This window comes from Puntigrus tetrazona, chromosome 5 (assembly GCF_018831695.1).
Source record: "Puntigrus tetrazona isolate hp1 chromosome 5, ASM1883169v1, whole genome shotgun sequence".
NCBI classification, from domain to species: Eukaryota; Metazoa; Chordata; class Actinopteri; order Cypriniformes; family Cyprinidae; genus Puntigrus; species Puntigrus tetrazona.
Window position 1 is genome coordinate 11,072,091 of NC_056703.1, and position 27,924 is coordinate 11,100,014.

The 27,924-nt window shown below is 34.9% G+C and overlaps 1 protein-coding gene across 5 annotated transcripts; it reads left to right on the plus strand.

Annotated features, from left to right (window-relative positions):
- Window positions 1-1,799: 1,799 nt before the first annotated feature.
- Window positions 1,800-27,247, plus strand: LOC122345703 (globoside alpha-1,3-N-acetylgalactosaminyltransferase 1-like). Of its 5 annotated transcripts, none has more exons than XM_043240113.1 (33): window positions 1,800-1,899; window positions 2,840-2,875; window positions 3,595-3,683; window positions 3,821-3,922; window positions 4,041-4,110; window positions 4,924-5,044; window positions 5,187-5,383; window positions 5,474-5,583; window positions 6,495-6,694; window positions 7,059-7,144; window positions 7,246-7,428; window positions 7,523-7,697; window positions 7,775-7,882; window positions 8,748-8,883; window positions 8,967-9,069; window positions 10,097-10,271; window positions 10,360-10,569; window positions 12,055-12,270; window positions 12,404-12,509; window positions 12,749-12,896; window positions 13,906-13,974; window positions 14,114-14,197; window positions 14,314-14,431; window positions 15,826-15,939; window positions 16,116-16,246; window positions 16,341-16,423; window positions 16,800-16,835; window positions 18,003-18,066; window positions 18,147-18,903; window positions 20,016-20,120; window positions 21,858-21,893; window positions 24,994-25,023; window positions 25,133-25,225. In XM_043240113.1, the coding sequence occupies exons 2-29, from the start codon at window positions 2,864-2,866 to the stop codon at window positions 18,174-18,176; spliced, it is 3,276 nt and encodes a 1,091-aa protein (XP_043096048.1). In that variant the 5' UTR covers window positions 1,800-1,899; window positions 2,840-2,863; the 3' UTR covers window positions 18,177-18,903; window positions 20,016-20,120; window positions 21,858-21,893; window positions 24,994-25,023; window positions 25,133-25,225. The 5 variants fall into 5 exon arrangements, with proteins under 5 accessions (XP_043096048.1, XP_043096050.1, XP_043096047.1 ...); XM_043240112.1 differs by having other exon boundaries at window positions 1,859-1,899; window positions 2,840-2,890; XM_043240114.1 differs by having other exon boundaries at window positions 1,872-1,899; window positions 3,598-3,683.
- Window positions 27,248-27,924: the final 677 nt, after the last annotated feature.

Below are 27,924 nucleotides of genomic sequence, written 5' to 3' on the forward strand. Positions count from 1 at the left end.
ATTGGGCCTATATATATGGCTCCAGGTAATCACTGTGTTGTTTGGTGTGTACCACACTCGACATGGACCAGAGGAAGCAAAGGAAAGAGTTGTCTCAAGAGATCAGAAAGAAAATTATAGACAAGCATGTTAAAGGTAAAGGCTATAAGACCATCTCCAAGCAACTAGATGTTCCTGTGACTACAGTTGCACATATTATTCAGAAGTTTAAGATCCATGGGACTGTAGCCAACCTCCCTGGACGTGGCCGCAGGAGGAAAATTGATGACAAATCTAAGAGACGGATAATCCGAATGGTAACAAAAGAGCCTAGAAAGACTTCTAAAGAGATTCAAGGTGAACTTCATGCTCAAGGAACATCAGTGTCAGATCGCACCATCCGTCGTTGTTTGAGCCAAAGTGGACTACATGGGAGACGACCAAGGAGGACACCATTGTTGAAAACGAATCATAAAAAGCAAGACTGGAATATGCCAAACTACATGTTGACAAGCCACAAAGCTTCTGGGAGAATGTCCTGTGGACAGATGAGACAAAAATCGAAGTTTTTGCCAAGGCACATCAGCTGTATGTTCACAGACGAAAAAATGAAGCATATCAAGAAAAGAACACTGTCCCTACTGTGAAACATGGAGGAGGCTCTGTTATGTTCTGGGGCTGCTTTGCTGCGTCTGGCACAGGGTGTCTTGAATCTGTGCAGGGTACAATGAAATCTCAAGACTATCAAGGAATTCTAGAGAGAAATGTACTAGCCAGTGTCAGAAAGCTTGGTCTCAGTCGCAGGTCATGGGTCTTGCAACAGGACAATGACCCAAAACACCCAAGAATGGCTAAGAGGAAAAAATTGGACTATTGTAAAGTGGCCTTCTATGAGCCCTGACCTCAATCCTATTGAGCATCTTTGGAAGGAGCTGAAACATGCAGTCTGGAAAAGGCACCCTTCAAACCGGACACAACTGGAGCAGTTTGCTCATGAGGAGTGGGCCAAAATACCTGCTGAGAGGTGCAGAAGTCTCATTGACAGTTACAGGAAGCGTTTGATTGCAGTGATTGCCTCAAAAGGTTGCGCAACAAAATATTAAGTTAGGGGTACCATCATTTTTGTCCAGGTCTGTTTCATGAGTTTATTTTTTTTTAATAATTCTGTTGAAGCATGGTTGAAAAACAATGTCTGACTTTCATTGGTTAACATTTATAGAATTTTATTTATTATTACTTTTGTCAGATTAAAGTTATTTCTGTGACCATTGTGAGTTTTTCTTTCATTGACCAAAGGGTACCAACAATTTTGTCCACGTCTGTATATTGTTTATCTATATTGTCCTTGTCATTGGGATTCTTTGTGGATTCTTCATGTCTCAGAAAAAGTACCTGACATCCTCGAAGCTTCGAAGACTTGGTACTTACAAAAACATCTGTCAGTCACTGTAAAGAGCTAAGCGCTAGAACCGTAGTAAAATTTGAATATGTTCATAAAGCCACATGATACTCTTAAAGCACCTCCGTTGCTTCTGCAGTTAGAGGGCGGTAAGGAGATATAAGCTGCATGTGATGAATACAAGAGCACCGCACAACAATTAACGTATAGGCTAAACATGCATTCATTTTTTCAGTAGTTGCAACAACCAGCAGCGTAGTGTGGCCTTAAATTCTTAATTTTACATTAAGTTTCTAAAAGTAATAAAACATTTTGCCCTAACAGGATTAACATCGATGCGGTTTTTAGTTATATAGCTACCCGAGGAATTGCAGGAATGGTAACCAAGCCATAAGCTTCCTCGTTTTCAAAATAGGGCTCTGTGTGTGCGTGTGCATGTGTTTGTGCGTGCGCGTGCGTGCGCGCGCGTTTTTAATAAATGCCTTGTAGGGTTTGGTTGGCACAGATTTGGCTGCACACAGGTAACCTCATGATCTTCTTTTCTCGGTCTTAATTTGTAGCATAGTTTTAAGCGATAGTGCTAACAGTGTTTACGTTTGTGGGGATCATTATACAGCATGATATTTGAATTTTCAACAAGATATAGGCCTATTGTGCGCGCGTGCATAGCTCCTAAAGAGTTAAGTAGCGTATAGTAAGAGCTTATGAAGGCTGTCAGATATTTATTCGAGCAGCTACTTAATACACCTTTATTTCTCTAATATTCACAAAAGGGTGTATTTTTGTAAACAGAGACTAGGTGGATGTAGACCATGCACACTTTTTAACGTGTGTGTTATTGCACTGGAGCTGGGTGGACAATAAATTATTGTCTTCTTGAGTAATTATTTGGGTTATTATCTTGGTTTCATGGAGAACACAGATGTGAGTTTACTTCCCAAACATGACCACAGTGAAGAAGAGCGTTATTGTGTGTGCTGAAAGGACTATTGTTACTGTTGTTACTTTTGATATCTTTCAAAGGTTGCGTGTTTCTTAATGTCTGAGCTGGGAAACTTTTAGAAATGCTGTTCATCAGGTTTGGTGACCTTATTTAGTTTTTTACAGTAAATTGGTAGGCGGAAGAGATCTTCTGGTTATTAAAGTCACAGGAATCCTTACATCAGGGTTGATAAGATCATTGATACAGACAAGACAGTAATCAGTAGCCATTCTTTAGATTTGTTTTTAAATCCATATTGTATTTGTGTACAATTACATATTTCAACCCAAAACTAATTAGAATTGTCCCAAGTCAGGAAAAAATGTACAAATTTCAATTCAGTAAGAAAATGGGATGGTTTGGAGCTGTACCAGAAAGAATGCTCTGATTGCCCTGTATTTCATAGAGTTTAGTTTTTTATTGGTTTTATTACCTCACTTTGATAATTAATTTCTTCACGTGTTCTGCATCCTTCACAGGTGCACACAACATAATCCCAGAACATGGCTTTAAAGGTAAATAGTGTGCCTGTGAGTGTTTATATAGTGTCTGTGTGATAGCTGGTTAAATGTTTTATTAGGCCTGTTAGTAAAACTCTCACTCACTGCAAGCTAAACTGTAAAGTGATTCATTTCTATTTTTGGTCTGATATATATTGTTCTACCACTAAGCTCTTGTTAATTGACACTCAAGAAGCATCAAATATTATTATTTATTTTTTTGTTTGAAAAACATATCTTTCTTTTATAATGCATTCTTGCTTCTTAAAATATTTAATTTCTCCACTTGCACCAAACCTTTTAGCAGTGGTCTATTTATATTGCCGCTGTCTCTTCCGAAAGTTTTTTGGTGTGTGTGTGTGTGTGTGTGTCTGTACTGTGTATATTTATTTATGTATATAAATAGCCTACAAGCACATGCATGTATATATTTAAGAAAAAATTTATGTTTTTACACACACATTTATTATAATAAATGTTAATTTTAAAGGTATAATATAAATGTATATACATATAAATATTTATTTATTTATTTCTATCTATCTATATACACACACACACACACACACACACACACATATTACATAAATTATATATATATATATATATATATATATATATATATATATATATATATATATATTGAATAATTGGATGCAATTAATCGTGATAACACTAATTTATTTGTTATTTCATTAACAGCTGTTTGTATCTAATGGTTAAATGTCTTCCAGCAGGAGGATCTTTTGCGAGACATGCAGAAGTGTTTTAACAACCTGAAAGTTGAAGAGGATAAAAAAGAGACAGTAATTCCGAGAGAACGGTGTGTGCATGAAAAAACAAATACTGTTACTTGGATAATGTTATTTCAGTATGTGTGTGAGTGTGTTTGCATGAGCCTTCAGTAAAAGAGAAATTAGAAATATTCTGTATCTAATAACATTCATTTATTCATGTTAGTGAAGACAGTATTGATATCCGATGTACAGAATTTCCTGATTTCTCAGAGGACTTCCGTCAGATTGTTAAAGCTGGCTGGCTAGAGAAAACTCCTCCGAAAGGGTAAGAAACAACTTACATACAATTTGTAAACCTCCTACAACTTTTCTGACATCCTGAGTTTGTCCTGAGATTTCTGTTATTTCTAAGTGTTTTATAATATTCATGTTTGTATTTTCAGAGGGAAGATTTACCAGCGCCGATGGGTGCAGCTGGATTCAGAATATTTGAGATATTTTCAATCCGTTAAGGTAACGTAAATGAATAAATAAATGGGTAATTTCCCTTTAAGTGTTTCACAATCAAGAATAATCAAGATTATTAAGCTTCTTCTATTGAGATTAAATCATATTTTCTAGTAAACACTAGTTTCCTTCCCAAATAACCATACAAATCCTGCCATGTTTTGATTTACTTTAAGGAAGTTGTTAAGCATTTACTGTACTGATAAGCCAGACAATGATTGGAATGAAGAGGGGGTGATGACCAACATGAAAATAAAGGGGCATGAAAGCTGGAATGTATTTCTACCTTTTGGGTTTCGGTTTAAAGCAAAGATTAAATCAGGCTAACAATTTTTTGATATTTGGATTAGGCAAATGCACTTACAGTGTTTGGACTGTAGAAGTTAAAAAGGAAGGCAGAGGTTTACTCTCTCTGAGATGATCTAAATAATAATAGCAATAATATTACTTTAAACCTCTGCCAGTCCTTTGCACCCCAATTCTATTATTAATTACCATAATCATCACTACTGCTTTATGACCTTTTTCAAATTTTGGCTGATACTATCTATCCAATGATTATATTATGCCTTTTTCTTCTTTTCCTCCTCCTTTATCATCTTCTTCACTATAAACTAAATTTTCATTTTAAAATGAAAATAACAGAAATATAAAAGATGCATGGTTATATAAAAATGCATGAGAATGTATTTAAAAAGCTTTTAAAAAGTAAACAAACAGTAGTCAGACTGTAACCTAAAATTGGAAATGTAATAGATGACTACATCAATAATGACAGCAATTGGACAGAATTTCTCTCTGTCTGTGTCTCTCTGACAGGAAGTCTACTCTAAAAGGATGGTGTCTTTGGGATCGGTCTATAAGGTGGTCAGTGTGGGAGACTGTCGATTCGAGCTTCACAGTCAGAGCCGGACCTTCCTTTTTCGTGCTGAAAGCAATCGTGCGTATTTGCCCCTCTATTTTTTTTCCTGACATTGCAGAATGTCTACTATACATCTTTGATTTTACTTTCAGGTTATGAATCGTTCACAAACGTTTTTATGGTATGTGTATTTATTTATTTAATTTATTTATTTTTACAGAGGAAAGAAATGACTGGGTGTGTTGTATTAAAAATATTCTGAGTGAATGCAGACAGAGTATGGAGCCCCGGAATCTGTTCTTTAGAAACGGAAGTGTGAATATTAGTTTTGAGGGCTACATGGAAATGCTGTCTCCACGCACCAAAGTCTACACGCTTATCAGCAAGGACAAACTGTTCCTCTTCAGGAGCCATGAGGTGCGCGTCTGAATGTGAATCGATGCCTTTCTAAATATTTTGGTGGGTTTATTTGATAGATTTTTTTTTTTGTGTTTGTGTTGTGTATAGGAATATTTTCAGGGTGTAGGCATCACTGATATAGATATGCAAATGGCCAACGTGAAAGATGGGGAAAACAAGCGCTCTTTAACACTCACCACTCCATACAGGGTGTTCAGGTAAACTCTACAGCTTTTCACATTTCACACAAGCTGGAAGGCTCTTGTGTTCATTTTGTATTACATAGTAATGTACTTTAATAGCACATATAAATATTTAGAAACAGCGAAAACAATGTTATTTGCATACTTTATAAAAGGTCTGTCCATGCTTCAAGGATGGCATTCAGCTCGTAAAATAACACCTCACCATTTTTCTCAGTAAACACGTTTCTAAAAACATGAAATTTTCAACAGATGTCAGTAACACTCCAAGTAATCCATCCATACAAAGCAAAACAAGAGTTCAGAAAATGAGTTCAGCGTAATAAAGATTAACACAGGGAAAAAGTGTTGAACACATGAAGAAAGAGAGGTGCAAAAAGGCATGGAAAGCCGTCTTGGCTTAATTAATAATTTTATCAGTAATTAGAAAGCAATCCTGCCCCTTATCAGTGGAAATATGACATGTTCAGTTACAACTGATGGCTCATTACCAATATGTCATATAAGAAACATTTCATGATGAGTAAAAGCTTTCTCGAGAGCTTTGCGACCTTTTTCTCCATACATTAGGCATCTAGAAGCTGTACTTACCAACAAAGGAGTAAAAAAGTAAGCATTTTATTAACCAGAACTTAATTTCTAAACTCATTTGTTTTGTTTTCTTTGAATGTATGGATTACCTGGGTTGTTACCGACATCTGGCAAATATTTATGCTAACAGCACCTTTAGAAATATATTTACTGTGAAAAACAGTGGTCTTTTAAATACTTATTTGCCCCCGCTGTATGCAAACATGACATCTTTACTTGGCAAATCAAAATAAACGATAAATTTTAATAATGTAACCGTGAACTGCCTCACTTCAAAAACTCCTGCGCCGGCCCCCTAATTGCATTTGCATGTTTCTCTCTGTCTCTCTCTGTAGTTTTGTGGTGGATTCGGAAAGTGAGAAGCAGAGATGGTCTGAGGCGCTTAATGAGTGTGTGAGTCGCGCTCTGTCATGTGATGGGTTGTGTGAGAGCGTTTGGCGTGTGCCATCCAACCGTTTGTGTGCGGACTGCAGCTGTTCCATGCCAGAGTGGGCTTCAGTCAACCTGTGTGTTCTGCTGTGTGAAAAATGTGCAGGTGCATACAAACACCTACACGTTAGAGTTGGCACGACTGTACTTGCTTTGTTAGCTCACATTGCTATTTTTGTGGTGAACAATTCATCTATGTCATGTCAATTTAGTCAGCGTGCCGCCAGCAGTTAAAACGGGTACGGCCAAAATACAGGCATTCCAGAACACACATTTCAGTACAATTATTGACTATAGCATCATTTTTGAGAGAAACAGCTATGTAAGCGTAACATGTTCCCTAAATTTTTTCAAGCATGTGTTATTTTTTGGCCTTAAAAGAGTCCAAAACATACATACATAACGAATGCCAGTTGCATGTATGGCACGTGGGCTCATAAATATGTGCACATTTATGTGATGATGAACAGGTGCACACAGAAGTATGGGCCAGAACGTGTCGAAGGTTCGCAGTCTGAAGCTGGATGAACGAGTGTGGACTGATGACCTCATCAGGGTACAATGAATATGATGCATATGATAAATTCATGCTTTGCAGGAGCCATTGTGGCTTCCTCTTTAAGTATGATGCATGATAATGTCACTCTGTGTTACCAGGTCTTTCTGCTGCTGAGTAACGGCAAAGCAAATCAGTTCTGGGGAGCCAATATTCCTCCGAGCGAGAGTCTCTGTTCGACTGCACACAGCAAGCAGCGTCTCGAACACATCACCGCAAAATACAAAGATGGGAAATATCGCAAATACCACACACTCTATGGCCAACAGGAGGCGCTCAACAGCGTTAGTTAATTCTATACAAATGCCAACGATATGACAATAAATGTACATTAAATGATGGTTCTTCTCTTATGTTTGTTTGCTCTGGGTTTCCTAGGCACTGTGTTCAGCTGTGCAGTCTGGTGATTTGTTGGAGAGTCTCTCGCTGCTGAATTGTGGGGCGGATATCAACTGCAACACCGGTATCCCAGAATTCCCTACCCCACTGTCTCTGGCCAAACACAGTGGTCAGACAGTACAGGCGGAGCTGCTTATGCAGAACCTGAACTCAGGTGCACAGATAAACAAACAAAACCACAATGCCTATGTGTTTAGATACATGCTCTCATCTTGATTTGTTGTTCATCAGAGTCGTTAACGCCAGTGAATAAAGATTTGTCCATTCGATCTCAGTCTGGCTGTCTTTTTAAGACCGCCTCGTCAAATAAGCCAGTCACAGAACACAAAAGCAAAGCAGGTATGTGGATTCCTATGGCTTCATTGATTGCGGCAAACTAGTGTGTGATGACTGACTACTGTATCTCAATCATATTAGATTCTGTGTATTTCGGATGTTTTACTTTCTTTAATACTTAATACATTTTAAAATGACACATTTATGTCATCAAAGGGTTATTTTTATCTCCTGATATTTAGGATAAATGTTAATTGTACTACACAAGAATCTTTATTAACATTAAAAGTGGATCTTGCAACTTATGTGACCCTGGACCACAAAACTAGCCATAATGACCCTTTTTTTAATTGACATTTATATAGCATCAGAAAGTTGAACAGATGAATGTTCAGTTGTATAGTTTGTTAGGATAGGACAATATTTGCAGAGATACAGCTATTTGCAAAAAAAAAAATTTAAATATTGAGAAAGCTGTTTCCAACTTTTAAAGTTGTCCAAATGAAGATCTTAGTAATGCATATTACTAATCAAAAATTGAGTTTTAATATATGTAAAGTAAGAAATGTACAGTACATCTCTTTACAGAACTTTATTTTATATCCTAATGATTTTTGGAATAAAATAAAAACAATGTTGATCAAACATTCTAAATAAATATAAATAATTATAAAAATATTTTATTCTAAAATTATACAACTTTGTAATTGTAAAATAAACACGATTTCATATTTGTTTTAGCTTCTTTAATTACATTTCAATTATAATGAGCATTTTTAAATTTGCAAAATGTCCTTTGCGCATTAATCTTTCATATCTCATTAAATTCAAGTGTTTTTTAATTATAAATTAATGAGCATAAATATATGTTGTGTTGAGATGCCTAGTGTCTGTATGTGTATGAACCTTATTGTGGTGAATATTGTAGATTTCTCTCAGCGTTGGTGTTGTCTTGGTGATGGAATGTTTAGCTACTTTAAGAGTGAACATAGTCACCACAAGTGTGGCGGCATGAAGACCAGTGAAATCGTCTGCCTGTCTGTTAACAGTCCAGGGAAACATGGGTAATAAACCTTTTACTACAATCCTAAGTGACTTTATTTTTACCACATTAATTATATTAATGCCATATTTACCTGGCTGGCAGCTATCAGCACACATTTGAACTGTACTCTGAGGAGGGAAGAGTCTACCTGTTTGGAAGTGAAGATGGCAGCATTGTCAAAAACTGGATTCAGGCTATTGCCATGGTAAAAAAAAATAAAAATTTTAAGCTCACTGAAATGACAAACATGTGCTTTAGATTAGGTTTTTGCTAAGGAATAATCAGTTTTGCTATTTCAAAATCTATTAAAATTAAAATTGGAAAGTTTTGATATAATAAATGTCAAAAGATTAATTGTGATTAATCACATCCAAAATTAAAGATTTTGTTTACATAAATGTGTGTGTGTTATGTATATTTATGATTTATATATATATATATATATATATATATATATATATATATATATATATATATATATATATATATATATGTATATATATGTGTGTACATTAAAAATATTGACATGTATTAAATGTGTGTATATTCAGAATTTATATATAGAATTTATGCAATTTCTAAATATATTTCATATATAAACAAATATACAGTAGTCAGTTTGAAATAATTATTAAAAGGTGTCCTAAGACAACAACTCATTTTGGTTTTATGTTCCAGGATGTTTGATGATTTAGATTCTCTTCAAATGTTGACTACTGAATACATGCATATAAACAAAAATATTTTGGAAAGGATTAATTGTTTGACAGCACGAATAATGACATAATATAATATTACTATACTACAATACTATTCCCAAGACCCAAGGCATTGGTCTCAAACTTTTCTGGAGGGCCACAGCTCTGCACAGTTTTGCCTCAGTCAGCTCCAAATCACATCACACCTGGTTTGAAGTTACTATTGATCGTGAAGACATTGATTATCTGTATCAGGTGTTTAATTAGCATTAGAGCAAAACAGTGCAGAGCTGTGGAGTTTGAAACCAATGCTTTAAGGTATTCTGTAGTATTTTATAATATTATTGTTTTATTGTATTTTCTAATAATTTGTGACAATATAAAAAATAAAGTGTTTTTTTTTTTTTTTGTCAGTATTCATCTATTCTTCCTTGCACCCTTCCTTGCATTATTCTGTAAAGCTGGAGCGATATTTATTTATTATATTGTAGTTGGAGACAAACTAATCTACTTCCTTCTCTTCTCTCAATTTAGGCAGTGCTGCCTCCAGCACTGTTTGACGTGTGCGGGACCTGTGATCGTCTGGGTCGCCTGCGCTGCTCTGAGGGCAACCATGGCATTGGTTGGTTTTGCCTGAGCGGCTTCAAACTGCAGGTGTTGCTGGACGACAACGTACAAATAATCGACCTGCGCAAGCTACTCACACTCAGTGAGTTACAGCTCACACACAACATTTTGGGAGCGCGTAAAATGCGGGTCTCTGTATAAATGTAATCCCAGTGCATGCGTGTAAACAGATCTGTCTGAGAGTTCTGGCTCCATGGTACTTGTGTGGAGAGGTGGACCTCTGCATTTGCTGGCTGACCGCAGACCTCATTTTGTGGGCTGGCAGACCTTCATTCAGCAGAGATCCGGTGCTGGAGATCAGCCACTATCACGACAGCAACTCACTGATCTGGGTGTCCCTGTGACTGTTGACCGCTGCCTGGACCATATAACACGTTATGGTATGCAAACACACGTTCCATTTACGTAACATGTTGTAGTAACTACAGTGTTGTTGACAGAATGTTCCAAGATATTCTGAGTCGTCTTTTTTATTTTGATATGTGGTAAGTCACTTTTTTTTAAGTTTATTTAATTTACTGGTCAGGCAGCTGACTGGCTCATTCAGCCTGTTGTACTAATTGTACCACTATTAAATTCTAACTAAAGTGCCCCTATTATGGATTTTTTAAATTACATTTAATGCAATGTAACGGCTCTAAGTGAACATAAACATCCTGCAAAAGTTTTAAATCTGAAAATGCACCGTATATAAAGTTATTGACTTTTTCTGGACTCAACAAGCCATTTTTATAGTGAAAGTATACACAAAAATGAATATTTTATGTTTATCTGCTTACCCCCAGGGCATCCAAGATGTTGGTGACTTTGTTTCTTCGGTAGAACACAAATGAAAAAAAAATTTTTAACTCAAAATGTTGCAGTTTGTCAGTCATATAATGCAAGTCAGTGTGCACACAATCTTTGAGAGAAAAAAATATGCACAGACAAATCCAAATTAAATCCTGCTTCCCTTGATGATACATTGGTGTCTTAGGACATGAAATGTTCGGTTTATGCAGTATGTAATTTTTTTTAGGCTTATCAGAGGTAAAAAAAATAAATAAATAAATATATATATATATATATATATATATATATATATATATATATATATATATATATATATATATATATATATATATATATATATATATATGAATGCTTTTCAATTTCTTGGACAAACCGATCTTAATTTGTTTTCTACTTTAGAAACTAAAGTCACCTACATCTTGGATGCCCTAAGGATAAGCAGATAAACATCAAATTGACATTTTTGGGTGAACTATCCCTTTAAAATGAGTCCCAAGTTGTTTTATGTTGATGTCACCATGAAATATTTGATCTGCCCACTTGTTCGTCTTTTTGCTTTGTTCCGAATGAAAATGCTAATAATTTATTTTGTCACTAGATGCCGCTTTTGGAGCGTTAAAATAATGTTTTCCCCTGTTAGATCTCCACAAAGCAGCGCTGCACTCAAAAACACTACAGTATCAGGCATTGCAGGTGTGATGAAATGAAAATTAGACCAATCGGACCAATCATTGCAGATTAGAGTCGCACAGAGGAGGGGTTTGGAAAAATGAATTGTAAATGAAATGTTTACCTTATTTGCTCAATGACTCCTAAACGTTTCATTCTCAATCTGTGCTGTCTTATAAGACAATGAAAGTGTTTTTTGACCTTGCATGGATGTCACCCTGTTGTTGGGGACTCCTAAAACCAAAATATGATCCTTTCATTATCCATAATAGGGACACTTTAAAGTGTACTCAGCTAGATACAGTTCTCTTTATAGCTTCTGCTGCCTATTAAATCGCACTTCATGAAAGTAAAGCAGAAAATTCTCAAACTAATTCTGAAACATAATGTCACATTTTTTTCAGGACTGATGTCCTCAGGAATCTATCGGAAGAGTGGCATTAATTCTCATGTCACCAAACTGCTGGACAAGTTTCAGAATGATGCACGAAACGTGGCACTTCTTGAGTCTGATTATTCTGTGGATGACGTGGCTAACACGCTAAAACGATTTCTCAGGGAGGTCAAAGATGGAGTGTTTAATGGACAAGATAACAATGACCACTGGCTTAAAGCTGCAGGTGAATAAATATTGGAGTAATGGGAGATGAGACATTTAATGCCTCTTGGAAAGTGGGATTAGTTGATTATAGCTATTGTAGTGAGACCCTTTTAAAAAAAAAATGTATTTGTTTTTTTTACTTCTCTCTGCAGGTCTGGCGGACAGAACTGAGAAGATTAATAGATACCAGATTCTCCTTTCAAACCTCCCAGATGTTAACAGAGAAACACTCAAAGCGCTCGTACACCACCTGGTTTGGTATGTTATAAGACCTGCTCTACTCTAAAAGCTACAAAGTATTACACAAACCAATTTAAAACAGTAATTTTATTTTTGAATGCAATTAAGCAACTCTAAAACTAGACGGGAACTTTACCTACTTTAAAAGTTGTTTTGAATTTTTCTGATACTTGATTTGAATTGATCATAAGGGGGGAGCATGTAATTATTGCTAGTAGTGCATCCAAAAACCTGACCCAAAATGCTTGCTTTTTCAGTGTTCAGCACTTGTCTGATGAGAACCAGATGACTGTGCGAAACCTTGGCATTGTATTCGGTCCAACTCTTTTTCACACAGATGGGACAGATGTCACAGGATCTCAGGTGGTGGAGGAGCTGATCCAAAACTACTGCAGCATTTTTAATGTCAGTGCTACCTTTAAAACTGATCACTAGCTAAATTTCCTCATTTTCCTTTATCCAAGCTGTCTTAATTTTAAATAATATATATAATTATAATAGGTTTATCAACGTGTGTTTGAACATTTTGATAAACGAATAACTATTTTACGAATATTAGAGCTGTCGGGACAAATCTCATGGAAAATAACTGCAAACAGAGAGAAGAAGCTACAGTAGTATTTTCATAATTAATGGGAAAAACTAACCATGGACCATTCAAAGTGGTTGATGTGGAAAAAAAACAAATTATAATTTATTTCAGCGGTGCAGATTTATTTCAAACGTGTGTTGCACTCATTTTGATGTGATCAACTTGGGTTTGAATCTGCCTTTTGGTCTAGTTTTTTTTTTTTTTTTTAATTTCAAATAACTTCAGAAAAGCATTTATTTTCAATACAAATGAAGGAAATAATCAAAATGTTGAAAATAAAGTATCAGGTAGGGCTAGGGCAGTAATAGGGAGGGCTTTATTTTCCCAATAAGGTGGCATCTATTTAATAATTTTAATTAGAATTAACATTTACACTCGCTGTAAGCGAATAATAAGCTATTGCATACTGTTTTATAATGTACTACAATGTATACAAGGTGCAGATTATTCCCATTTTTTGCAGAAACTCCTGTTTTTTAAGTGTAAATAAAATCCATTGCTATTTGCACTTAGTGTAAATAGAATGCACTGCTAAGAAAATATGCTATTTGCACATTAGTGTAAATAGCCTCTATGGCTATTGCCCTATTTATTTGTCCATTCTGGTAAGATGCCCTGTATTCATGTGTACACTGATGCCTCAAACCACATTCATTCAAGGAGAGGAACAGGAATAAAAACTATTTTCCTCCCCAAGTCTCATGCAGATGTATTTTTTATCTGTAAAGGGCCTTAAGTTACATAGTGCATATTTTAAGAGAATTTTTTTTTGTATTAATTTAGAATGCAGATATAAACTATTGATAAAAAGTTCTTTTGCAGGTCTCAGAGTCTGACCTTCAGAGGCAGCTAAACATGACGTCGGTCATCTTGAATAAACACAATTCCGAGGTCAGAGTGCACAGAACATGAGCATTTACAATATTATGTTTAGTTATATATTACTTGGATATCTAAATAACTTTTAAGTTACCAAAAAGTTGTTAATGAATCATTTGAATAGTTTTGTTTTGACTTTATGATATTTCAGAGGCCCTTGAGTCGAACTCCATCCAGCACCGTTTGTGCTGTTTACCTGGAGAAGAAAGATGAGGGTGCAGAGGTGCTTGTTCAGGTGCTTATTTTAATCTTAAAACAAACTTACATTTAAGTACTTTATTTGTGCACTTCTTCCACAAAAGTCAGGTTAAGATCTTTTGTAGATTTTTCTCTGTGTGTACTGTGTGTTAGGTTACAGCGGATATGACAGTGGTCAAATTGGTTTCTGTGGTTTTGGAGCTTAAAGGAATTCAGCAGGCCAATGAGCAGTTCTGGAGCTGCTATGAAGTTGTAGAAAAAGAGGAAATGGGTAAGCCTATTTTGGAAGTGGAACTGAGTATTAATACATTCAAATAAGAATTAAAGCCTTTCCTGTTTTGTTTAGATTTCTTTGGATCTGCTTTAGTTCTGTTAACAAACCTTAAACTGTCAGTTTTACTTCAGGTTTACTTCAATATATTACAATTCAATCTTCATCTGATCATGACACGCTGTGAAACGTCAAAGACTTCTAAATCTGTATTTAATTTTATTGTTTAAAAACGTGTGTTTGACCATGTATCCCTAAACGTCTTCTGCATATTGTTTAAAAAAATACACACATAAAAACACCTAAGTGCCCCACACGCACTGTGTATCAGTGACCTGAAAAGGAAGTAATGTTCAGAGACTATTGTCCATCTGAATATTTAGAATCAATCAAATCCACAGATTTGCATTTGGCTTTATCTGTGAGCTGTGAGTGAGGTGTTTCGGTGTGCAGCGATATGCCTGAGCAGGTTTTTTGCGGCAACCGTAGCTGCCTGGTCAGCAAGGGTTCATCCGTCTCACCTCTTAGTAAGCAAACCGCTCTGCTGCCAACCTGCATCAAGGTCCTGCACAGCACCAAAGGCTCAATAGATATAGCCTGTGCAGATGTTAGCTGTTTTGCCGTTGGCCCCCACACATTGGAGCAACCAAATTAACTGAGACTAAGACTTTTAGTCTGTCATTACTGCTCAACCTGCCTTGCATTCCCCATCGTTCACAAAAGAACAGCGTAGAATATCAAATTAGAATTTAGAGTTCTAAATTGTCACTCCAGGTTTTCTTGGAGATTTTAGACTGCCATTAAGACGCACATTAACACTGAGGCTAGCACTTTCTGCTCATGATACATCTTTACCAGTTATCATAATTTACCAGCAAGATTAGTGTCTGCATATAAACTCGAAATTTCAGCATTTCAGGAAAATACATTCCTTTGGAGTTACTTAGCCTACTGATAGTCATGTGCTCTTTACACAAAACAAACATTTGTTCAACAAGATTTGTTCTCTCAAAAGTGAAAAATCTTTCTAAAAGCCCAACTCTTCCATTACTTCATCCTCTACTTACTTTGACCTTAATCAAACAATTAGAACTCTGAGGTCCTACTTTCAACTCATTAACCAACATACTTTGTCCTTCTTTTGCCCACGTTTTCTTTACCTTCACAGCACTTGCTTTAGCCTTCCATTTAAACTGTTGAATGTCTTTTTCTTTTTTATCTATCTTTAAAAAAAACAAACAATACCTGTTTACGTAGTGTACTTAGTAGGTTTTCAGTGCAGTGTGAACTGGTCTTCTGAGTATGAGAACTTCTGTTGAACATGACTCTTGTGGTTTATGTGACTAAGAAATTCCTGTTATTTGAAAGCATTTATTTTATTTTTTTAATAATAGAGAGAACTCTGCATTACCAAGAAAGGGTGCTGCCAATCTATTTTTCACTTAGCTGTTACTCTCACCTGCTGATCAAGAGGAATCACTATATTGTCAGCATCACGAGGTACCTGGGTACGTTTCTTCACACCGACACCAATGCATAGTGAAAACCAATTCAGTCACCATAATTCATGAGCTTTCGACTTTTACTTCAGCATACATAAGAATCCCCAACAATTAAGTTAAAAACAACCACAATAAATTATTTTAACAGCAGTGCAATAGTTGTTTGCTTTTTGTGTGTGCAGAGAATATGGGGAGTCTTTGTAAAAGTGGGCCATTGCGCGTTTGTGAGGTTAAAAGTGAAAGTAGCAAAACTTTTCACAGTCGTCTCTGCGAGCTTTCTGGCACCACGTTCAAACTGCACAAGGAACTGCAGGTTTGTGTGTGCGTGTGTGTAAATGTGAGCAGCTAATGTATAATCACAAGCTCAATAAACATATTTACTTTTAAAAGGCTTCTGTTTTTTTCAGGGTTCTCAGTGTGAGAGGGAATATTCTGTGAAAGAGCTCAAGCTGTATCATGGCTGCAGGAGCAAAATGCATCCACCCACACCGTAATCACCCTTCACTTTTAAATTCACTTCAAAACTAATTGTATCTACAGCTTATGGTCACTCATAAACTCAAAACCGACAGTGCTGTTTGTGTGCAAACTTGATCACACTTCTGCCCACAGAAGCATGTGACTGTGACACTAATCAAAATGAAACCGTTGAAAACAATTTAGAAAATCACACTTCATTCACCTACTATTTGTGCTATATTAAGAGAAGTCGAAACGTTAAAGTAGTATGCCATGTTTTTTCTCAATAATGTTTTTTTTTTTTACCCCTCGTGAATTTGCGTCCTTTTTTTCCGTATATTACAGCAATATTCTTATACATGTAATATGTTTTATAGGATAAAAAGTTAATTTCATTTTCTTCACAGATGGGGCCTGATTCTGATTCATGAAAAGCAGCAGTGGTGAGTCTGTAAGATTGTGGTTTCCAATTTCTTTGTTTACATTTTTCTCCTATAGGGCACATAAAAAGCTTGTTCAAACAGCTCCTGATGATCTAGATACGATGTGTTAGATAAAACAGACATACAAAATGTGCAGAGCAGTGGGGGAGCAGCAGCGGAATTGAAGACCACCGGCGTATGGGTTATTCCGAGATGCAATGCTGTATGACTCTCAAAAAGAAGTTGACTATTTTTGAGTTATTTGATGCAAAGGTGATATAAAACAAAGTGTTATGTTATACATGTACATTTACCTTGGGCATTCATATCAATAGCTAATTCTAAAACATTTACATTTAATGTTATGTTCATTTAATCATTTACCAGATGATCCAAAGCGAATTACAAATGAAGTCTAATAGTCTCCCTTAATATTGAACATTGTTACAACACCAATTTCTAGCAGAAATATCAAGCAATATCAGCCTACAACAATCGTTTTTTCCTAAAAGGCACCCCTAAGCAAGACAGCAGCTATTTGCACTAAGTGTGTGTACAGATAAGGCTCTTTACACTGTGTAAATAGCATATTTTCTAGTAGCATATTTTCAGCATATTTTCAAGTAGAAGTTAGTTACACTACTTATTGCGAATAGTGGCATTTATCCGCACCTTAATATTGTAGTACATAATAAGTTATTATTGCATACCGTTTTATAGAGTGTAATATTTTATTAATTACAAATTAAAGAGAGAAACCATTTGAAGGAAAGATTCGAACCTGGGATGATTACGTCAAAATGCGTACAATGGGCTTTTTGCTATCTGTGCCACTGGAGCTCGACTGTCTTTTGTAATGTTGAATAGCCCAATCACACAATGGTGGGCAGAGTTGTGTAAATAGCCTCTGCCAAAAAGGTGGACTATTTGCACTTAGAGTAAATAGACACTCCAAAACAATGATTTTGGACCAATTATCCCAAAGCCTTCTAGCAGTGTTTTTATTCCGTGTTCTGTCTTGTTTTGTCATCAAACAATGACTGTGTAGTCTTCACTGGATAAGCTCTTCTCGTTTAAGTGCCGAAGACTGTTATTTATATTATTATATTCTTGAACATTTAACTCGGATCAATCGAAATTCTACCTTCTCTCCATGTCGCAGCCCATTTTATTTTGTTTCCTTTTAAGGTATCTCTGCTGTGAGAATGAGGAAGAGTTGACTGAATGGACAGCAATGTTTTACAGCATCCAGGTATTTCCTCCGTCACACATACACAGTTTTTTTTAAGATGCATTTTTATACAACCGACTAAAAGGTTTCATTTCTTATAGTATAATGGTGACATCTGGCCTTCCTGGTGAAAAAACCTCAAAGCAGCTGATGGGTTGGATAACTGCAATTTCTTCTGAGGGAAAAATATTAAACATGACATGAAATTGTTTTTAAACAGACTGTGCCCATCTCATATGATGCATTATTACTAGCATCACGCTGTCCTTTTGAATTATAAATAATGTGACACAATGAAATTCCTCTTTAATTCATGTATCTTTGGCATCAATTGCTTATAAGTATACCTTTGTTTTCCCATTGATTCTGAATGTTCTTTACTGTATGCTGAGGTAAATGCATAGTTTTTTTTTTAAACTAAATATCTGTATTCAGAGAGTATTAAAAAAAAAATGTTACAATGATAAATGAGCCTTATGGGTTTGATACAACGTGGGGAGCAGCAGATGAATCTTTGATTTTTGATGATACGGTCTCTTCCATTTTGACAACAAGGTTGCGATCATGTCAGAAACTGTGTGTAGGCTCAGGAACTGTTACCTAAAAGGTAATATAACCTGCATAGTTGAGCTACAGGAGCACTGTAAGGTAGGTACAACTTGCGTGCTTAGCAAACATTTGTCATCACAGCTCCCTCCCTCTTGCGCTCTACTTCCTTATTGTGCATATAATGCTTTGGAGGACCGTCTGACTAACAGTCAGTCCTCCAAATGATTAGACACAAACACATAAAGAAGGAATAATGAAAGGAAATTTAAAATTATTGTTTTGTGCTTTGACTGGATTATCACTAACTGGGTATGTAATTACTCTTTTGACATTTGCTTGTGGTTTTGAAAAATTGTAAAACTTCTTTTTACTTTTGTAAAAAGTCCAAAGTTTTAACTAAACTAAACCATCGAGGCTTGTATTGCGCTACATTTTAACTTACCCTGCAATTTTATAACAGAAACTAGCGGTAACTTGCAGTAACGGAAAGCAAGTGCACTAAAATAGTTAAAAATGACTGATAGTAAAATAATCTTTAATCAGTGTCATGATGGATTCATATGGAAGAATTGTTTCATTAATGTTTTTTATTTTTAATTGTTATTTAAAGAGTAGCATTGATTTTTGATGTATGGATCAAATCATGTAAAATTTTATGATTACCGCTTTGATCAGAATAAACGTTATGCTGAATAACAAGATGTTATTTCACCTCGTTTTACTTTTTTAAAGAGGTTAAATTCAAAGGACACACATTTGCATTTAATGTTTTATTTGTTATACACTTGTAAATTTAATTTGATGCAGACACCAAAATGGGATGTCCTTGATTCATATATTTTCTACATTTCATTTCTTTAAATTTTTGAAGCAGCAGTTTGTGGTCATAGTGGTTTCTAGCTAACTGTTCGAATGATTGTCACAGTCTCGCTGAATCTAATAAAATACTGTAATATAATGTTGTTTATCTGTTAATCAGACAATCAAGCAACAGGTGTTAAGGGACATTTTTTAAGGAAAGAAAAAAATTACACAAAGAAGCATATTGTATAAATGTCAGCAAAAAAATAAATAAATGTAGCAAAGGAAAATAGATACCTTGACTTATAATCTACTGCATTTAGGCCAGCCTCCACTGAAAAACCTTACAGTCGCCATGTTATTTTATGATGCACGTATATAGTACGCGCTTTGGTAATTGCGTGTAAAAAAAAAAAAATGTGGCTTTCATTTGTTGAGCCAATTTCTACTGTGGCCGAGAAGTGTAAAACAAATCAATACTGAAAACAAAACAAATTGCAAAAAAAAAATCTTTCTGTTTCTCACATCTTTCTGTCGAGTGTGCTTGAAGCACTGAAATTCATGGACTTGTTTGAAATTATTTGGCGCTCCATGACACGCTTTACTTCCGCATTCCTCAGTTCCTATGGACACCTATGGGAAAGTCGCGCCTCTATTTCTAAACGGCTCTGGGCCGCAATAACTTCCTGCACACCTTGATTGGCAGATGTCTGGTCCAATCAGCGGTAAGCAATCGATGGTCACACCGCCTACCTCTTCTGGTTTGTCTGATTTGCCAGTGTTTTCCGACTTGTTCTTTTGTTTTAGGATTTGTGCTTTTTTATATATAATGTTTTATGAATTGTTATTTTGTTTTGCACTTCTCGGTCAGAAACTTAAATTAATACGTTTTAAAACGGTCCAATATAAAGGAGTAAATAAAAATAAATAAATAAATACATTTTTAAAACTGCGACAATGTGAATAGTAATTGTCGAGTAATATTAAATGAATTGAAAAAAACCTGTCCGGTGAGAAATAACAAAATAAAAACTTACAAATAACAATTTTATTCGTACATTTACTGTTTCTACAAAGAGTTTTCACTTTAGCAGTACACAAAATTTAATTCCAGTGTCAGATTGTCCCCCGATGTCTTATCTCCCATTACAAAATAAACAAAAACTCATTCATATTTGACTAGCTTTGAAATAGCTGTTTCCACAAACCAGTTTTAATTTAGATTAATGGTTAACCACCCCAGAGTGTCTCTCAACCAATTTAAAAACTGTCTTATGTAGAATTTTTTTTTTAATATAATTAATTCATAATTAAGATCTAAAAACTGAAATTTCCTATTTGCATAGACCAGTTTCCAAAAACTCACATATGCGCTGAATTGTATTACCGAGTAATGTTTTATCGAGTAAAACATGCACCACGTTTTTCACAGTTTTTCAGACTGGCCTGACCACAGTCACAAATCTACTCTGTCGTCACGTCCACCACATCCTGTAAAGGAAATGGCAGATATGCCTTCAATCTCAAAGAACAATGAAGCACTTTCTAAACTCAGTCGTTTGAACAGATATCGATTCTTTATCGATACATTTTATTTTCCATATGTTATCATCACATATCCAAAAACATTTTGGAGTTATTTTAAAAGTAATGCATTACAATATTGCTTTACTCCCTAAAGAAGTAACGAAGTACGTTTTTTGTTACTTTTTATTCGACTTTTTATTTTATTTTTATGCTTACGCCTTTTTTATGACATTACTGTGATATAAGAAAACTATTTGCCGCATTTACATGGTCACGTGCGTTTTCATTTCAACTGGCACATGTTTAACGCGCTCAATGATAATATGAATTATGTAGTTTTTTTTTTTTAAGTTAAATGTGTAGCCTACACTCTTGAACATTTAATGCTTAAAGCTTTACTTTAATTTTACTTTACTTTAATTACTTTTAATTGATTTATGTTTTATACTTTGTTTAGCCCATTTTTTTTTATTTTGCCTTTGGCATGGTAATTAATATTAGTTCAGTAGCTTTCTGTTCTTCTTTCTTCTTCAACTGCATAAAATCAATATCACATTTACAATATGATATTCGGAAAAACACTACTGCTTACCCTTTTAGCAGCTCAAACATTATTAAACAAAATAAACAATATTCTGAATGAATTATATGTACAGTAGTTTAAAATGCACGAAGACTTTCTGTGCAATACTATGTTGACAGTCCAAGACTTATATACACACATGTAGGAGACAGACTTAGTAGTATGTTGCAGCAGATGCACAATATATTTTAATCCCCGTCTCGTTCCACTGCCACCGCTATCTTAAGACATTAAATAAATGTATTAAATTAATATGATAACTTTTGAAGGTAATTCTGCAGACAGGTAAGCAGAATGAGATACGACCAGTTTTACATTATTATTCACAACCTGTTATTTTGTTTCTTTACAGATTTGTTTACGTGGCCTTTACATCCCACTGGATGAAGTGAGTAACTAAACACCTCTATGAAAACACAGTTTGAACGTTGATAAAAAAAACATTCAATTGTTTTTACGACATTTAACTCAGTTAACTGAGATATTCTTAATCCTTGATATGTAACGTTTAATTTAATTTTAACAAAGTAACACAGTAACAGGACTACTAAAAAGTAAATGGAAATCTCTTATTATTTTGAATATAGACAGTTACACCCAACACCAAGGATAGAGCAAGTCAAATGTAAATATAGAAGAATAAACATAAATATGGGCTACACAAAATATAGGAGTACAAGGGAGGCCCTGAAGGGTAAACATATTTCACTTTTTTTTCTTTTTTTTTATTTAGACTATATTGAAGTCTCCAAACTCTGTCCTTTCATGCACTAATGTTGTACTTGATATATTAAAAAAGATTATTTTGTACTTAAGATCTTCTACTGTGCTATTTTGGGACACCATGAATATGAACTAAAATGCACTTTTAATGTACTATCTCTGTATTTAAAAAATTTATTTACTTACAACTTGTAGTAAACTTAAACTATCTTTCATAGAGAAGTGTACTACAAGTGGTGACTAAATACATTTTTTAAAATGCAAAGAGAGTGATAAATTCATGATATCTTTAAAAAAAGTACAGTTGAGTAGCCTACATTTCAGTTATCCTAAAAGCGTTCCTCCACCCGCTAAAATGAAAATTGTCCTTAATCAAACTTTGTTTGTCCTCGGAACACAACTTATGATGTTTTGAATAAAATACCTGTCAAGTTACAGAAAAGAATACACCATCTGTTTAAGCATGGTTTAACCATAGCATTATGAAACTAAGAGAATTCTTTTTGTACGCAAAGAAAACCAAAAAAAATGCGTCCATTCTCCAATATGCCGCTATGATGCTATGATGCTGAATTGTTGAAAACGGTTGTTATTTTTGTGTTATTTGCATACAAAAATTATTCTCATGTCTTCATAACGTTACAGTTGAACCCCCTGAGGGCCGATGGAGCATTCAGACAACATTTTTCATACTTTTCTGCACCTTGACAGTAATGGCGGTCAATGGGACAGTCACAAGCCTCTCGGTTTTCATCTAAAATATCTTACATTGTGTTCCAAAGACGAACGAAGCTTATGTGTGCTGAAGAAAAGTTGAAGAAGCAAAAGGGGGAAGGGACAAGAGGTTAAGATAAACAGTTTCATGACTGCAATGATCATGATGTATCATAAGTTACATATTTTTTGGTGCAAGACCAAGAGAATGGCCGTTTTTGTACTACTCCCACTTAATGACATAAAGAGCAGCGATTAGGAGCCATGATCACAGTTACCATGTTTGATTCACACACCTGCCTGGACGTTTCTAGACTAAGATCTTGTTTAGCTGGTTCATGTGTGTTTAATTAGTGCTGATTTCCTGCAGAGTTTAGCTCCAACTTGCCTCCTCACAACATACTGGAAGCAGGGTTGGGCAAAGACATATATTTTAAAGTAAATTACAAAAAAACTAAATGTTTAAGTGTATAAAAATAAATTAATGTACCATATTTTTTATTTTAAATTTTAAAAATACTAAAAAAAACAATTTTACAAGGAAGCATGAAATTTCTTTGCAAACCAAGCCTATTTGATCTATCCCTTCACCATTACACAGACTAGACACTGTTTGATAGTAAACAGCGCCTGAGTCATGCAATAAACCTGACATACGCAACCAGTTAACAGATGAAATATTCACACATCCCTATGATCTCCCAGGTGAAGGTTAGTTTTAAAGTAACCAACAGTTTAATGTTTAACAGTTTGACCTGTTGTAACAAAAACGGCCGCCCATGTCATTAAAAAGCTTGAAAGGACAAAAACTGGGGATTGGATGAAAGAAAGTCATACACAACTAGGATGCCTTGAGGGTGAGAAAAACATGGACTAAATTTCATTTTTAGGTGATCTAACCCTTTATATTTAGAAGCACTACAATTTTATTGTGACATCTAGCTATTTAATGTAGAAGTTAAATTTTAAAGTGAAAATTATTGAACGTGTAAATGAAGTAAAACTAAATAAATCAATAAAATGGCATACATAAACACAAATATGATAGAAAGATGAGCAAATTAGCTCATAAGGGAAATGTATATGGAAAATTTGGATCATAATTATGTATACTGGCTGCCAGAAGTAACTGCACCAGAATCAATATAACAGTCAACTAACCTATTTGCACAGCAAACATTAAGTGCAATTTATATATTAACCAGGAACTGTCATTATTGTGGCAAACAGATGGGAGCATATAAAAAGATCGGCTTGTAATAGGGACCTTGTTTGCAAACGGGAACAGAGACCAAATAGTTTCAATGTGTGCAAAAATATAAGTAACTGATAGTAACAGAAACCATGGAAAGAAACAAGAGTCAGTTAACCACATAAGCAGAACCATCAGTGCTTTAACAAGTGGTTTACTTTAGTTCAGTCATATGTGCAATACTTGCATTGCCTTGGCTGTCTCAAATGAAAGTCCTAAAGGTTAAGTAGTTTGCAAATGGTGAAGTTGCAACAGTTCCTTCTGGGTTTTAGACCGGCAAACGTTTAGAGTGCCTAAAGAAACGTTATCAGCAAGATGGCATAAAACTACATTTCTAGTCTATTAGCACCCATGGTCACTTGTACCAACGATAGAAATAAGCACAAGTAGAAAAGCTAAATATGTGGGAGAGCGTTGTATTAAGTGACTATGTTGCATTGCAACAGAAAACACTTCATTGTTAATTTTAAATATCCATTTTAGAAGAGAGGCAGCAAAGAAAAGAGACAGAGCCACAGTTACAACAGTTACACATTACTAAAAAATGTTTACAGAAAATGATTTTGATATGACATTCAACACCAGCAAGGTTAAATGTTATGAGCTAATGATCGGATCATAAAGCATGCATAAAACATGTTCTGGGGTTGTTGAATGTGGAGCGGTGTGTATTATTTGTTAAATATAAGATGGTAATATGCTGTCTCATATTTATTAATTGTTTGCCATAAAAGCAGATGGAGGATTAAACGTGTAGAGCACTGAGAAATAATAAGCTGCTTATTTGTTTATTACACAGGCTTTTATACAATCGGCCCAATATGTTTGAGTGAGTACAAAACAATCTCCAAATAAATGAAATAAATTTTCATTGCATTTTGATTTGCATTTCCTGCAGTTGTGTGGGATAATATTATAATTACATTTTTTTTCCCCAGCTCACAAGGCAACTTTCTTCACATGTCACCATGGTTAGCCCCAATAGTTCGGGAAGGAACTTTTAATCCCACACTGATTGATGCGATTTATAAGAAAAAAAACATCACCATAGCAACTACAGTCTTTGCGCTTGGAAAGTGAGTTTTTTTTTCTTTTATATTACTTTTGCCAATTTTATGTCCTGGTTGTCTGCACCTAAAAAAAAAGTCCCATTTCATCTCTTGATTTGTTAAATATTGACGTTTTTGTTCTAGGTAATAAATTTTTAATAGCCATTAATATAATTTTTAATAAACAATTTTTCTCTGTTTTTCAGATACACACAGTTCCTTAAAGATTTCCTGGAGTCCGCGGAGCTGAATTACTTTGTTGGATTTTGTGTGCATTATTATGTGTTCACCGATCTTCCGGAAAATGTTCCTGAAGTGAAACTGGGTGAAGACCATCATCTTACAGTAATGAAAGTGGCCAGTTCTAACAGATGGCAGGAGATCAGTTTGAGCAGGATGGAAAGGCTGGAGAAACTAATCGAAAGTCGATTGATCAATGAAGCCGACTACATTTTCAGCCTTGATGTGGATTCGAAGTTCTACGGGCGATGGGGGGTAGAGTCTTTGGGTCGTCTTGTGGGTGCTATACATCCATGGTATTATAATACCCATCACGAATGGTTCCCATATGAACGCAGGCCAGAGTCTCAGGCATACATTCCTTATTCTAAGGGGGATTATTATTATGGAGGAGCTGTCATCGGTGGCTCAGTGAAAGATGTATATCAGCTTGCTAAAACCTGCCGGGAGCAGCTGGACATTGATAAAGGTAACCAAATCGAGGCGGCGTGGCAGGAAGAGTCTCATCTCAACAAGTACTTTCTGTATAACAAACCCAGCAAACTGCTTTCACCTGAGTATCTGTGGGATGACAGAAAATCTAAACCTTATGAGATAAAAATCATCCGTTTCTCTCAAGTTTATAAAAACTACTATAAAATCCGTCCAAACCCATAGCAGCTGTTAAAGGGATAGTTCATCCAAAAATAAAATACACCATGATTTACTCACCCTATCCTACAGTGTATGTGTATATGACTCTTTTTACATTCAGAGTTAAATTAAAAATATCCTGGCTTTTCCAAACTTTATAATGGCAGTAATTGGCTGTTGAGATCCAGTAAAGTGCATCCTTCCATCATAAGAAGTACTCCACGTGGTTTGTGGGGGTAAATGCAGCGGGAGAATGGCATTTCAGCGGATGATGTGGCATTGTTTACAGTAAAGGACAACAAATCTTTAGACAATTCCTTGTTTTGTGCTAATTCATGACCATTGTTTTATTTTGCTCAATTGAGGCAGCACTTTTTTTGGAAATAGGCTCATTCTCTAACTCCCCCAGAATTAATAAGTTAATATGTACTCCCATTCCGGTGTAATAATCAAGAAAACAGATACAAAAAACAAGAAATGAATTCTTATAGTTAATAGTCATATCTAATAGTTATCTAATAGTTAATAGTCATTGTTATAGTTAAGATGGGTGTGGGAAATACTTTAGTGATGTTTAAAGTGCCCCTATTATGGGTTATGAAAGGTTCATATTTTGACTTTTGGAATCCCCAATAACAGGCTGACATGCATGCAAGGTCAAAAACCACTTCTTTTTCTTTTTTTATAATATGCAATTTTTTATTTAGATTTATTTGTTATTCATGACTCCTAAATGATTCATTTAATGACTAATTTTTCCAAACCCCTCCGGTGATTGTTTGATTTCATTTAAAGCTGTGTTTTTGAGCTAGTGGCAGTGAATGAATTTACCTTTTCATTCAGACTGCTAAAAAAACCAACATGGGCATGGGATGGCAATGTGATCATTTGTAATTTGACATCAACACGAAGCGGCTTGGGGCTCGTTTTGAAAACGACTCGTTTCAGTGATTCAATGACTCTATCTTTTGAGAGGCAATAACTCAATAACTTTATACACGGTGCACTTTCAGATTTAAAACTTTGTAGGATGTTTTCATTCACTTAGAGCTGTGTTACACACTGCATTAAACTTCCTAAAAAAGGGTTTCAAAAGGCAGCTAAAGTGACACAATAAATTTAATTACCAATTGTGACTGACTCTTATTTAAAAGGCAGTAGTATTCAGTTATATTGTGCACTTTCATTCATATTTATTCATTTATGACTCTATAGTTTTATTAATTAATCAAATTCAGTTTTTTTGGAAAGAGATTTGTGAGATTGTATTATTTTTTTGTGTCTGTTCAGTGAACGTCGTCTTGGGATTTCTATAATGTGAATATACTCAAAATGTCATGACGCACAGTAAGATTTTTTTTAAATATAAATAGGTAAAAGAGAGAGAGAGAGAGAGAGAGAAAAAAAGTCTTTGCTTTAAATTGTGTGTGAATAGTCTTATACCGATGTGGTCACAATTGTTGCCACCCTTGGTAAATGTGATCAAAGGCGGCTGTGAAAATAAATATACATTGATAAACCATTTATTTTATTTATTTAACATATTTATTTTCACAATTAGGATAGAGAGAGATAAACGGCAAAAACTTTTTTTATTTAATGCTAATGTTTTGTCACATTTAATTACATTATTATAAAATGAAAAATTAAAATTGTAGGTTCATTTTAATTCAAAACTCTTAAAAAAATTACTTAGTCATGTAAAAGTAAATCAGTTGTCAAATATGAAATGTTTAGCTGTTAAATACTTCTTACTTTATATTTTGCCTTGAATTATCTGGCCTTTGTAAACAGTATTTCTATCTTTT

Bases quoted from the DNA above. Each gene is read 5' to 3' on its own strand.
- LOC122345703 (XM_043240112.1), top strand. From the start codon at position 2,864: ATGGCTTTAAAGGTAAATAGTGTGCCT. The intron at 5,045-5,186 runs GTGCGTATTTGC...TTATTTTTACAG, and splicing joins TTTTCGTGCTGAAAGCAATC to AGGAAAGAAATGACTGGGTG. The intron at 13,975-14,113 runs GTCAGAGTGCAC...ATGATATTTCAG, and splicing joins TGAATAAACACAATTCCGAG to AGGCCCTTGAGTCGAACTCC.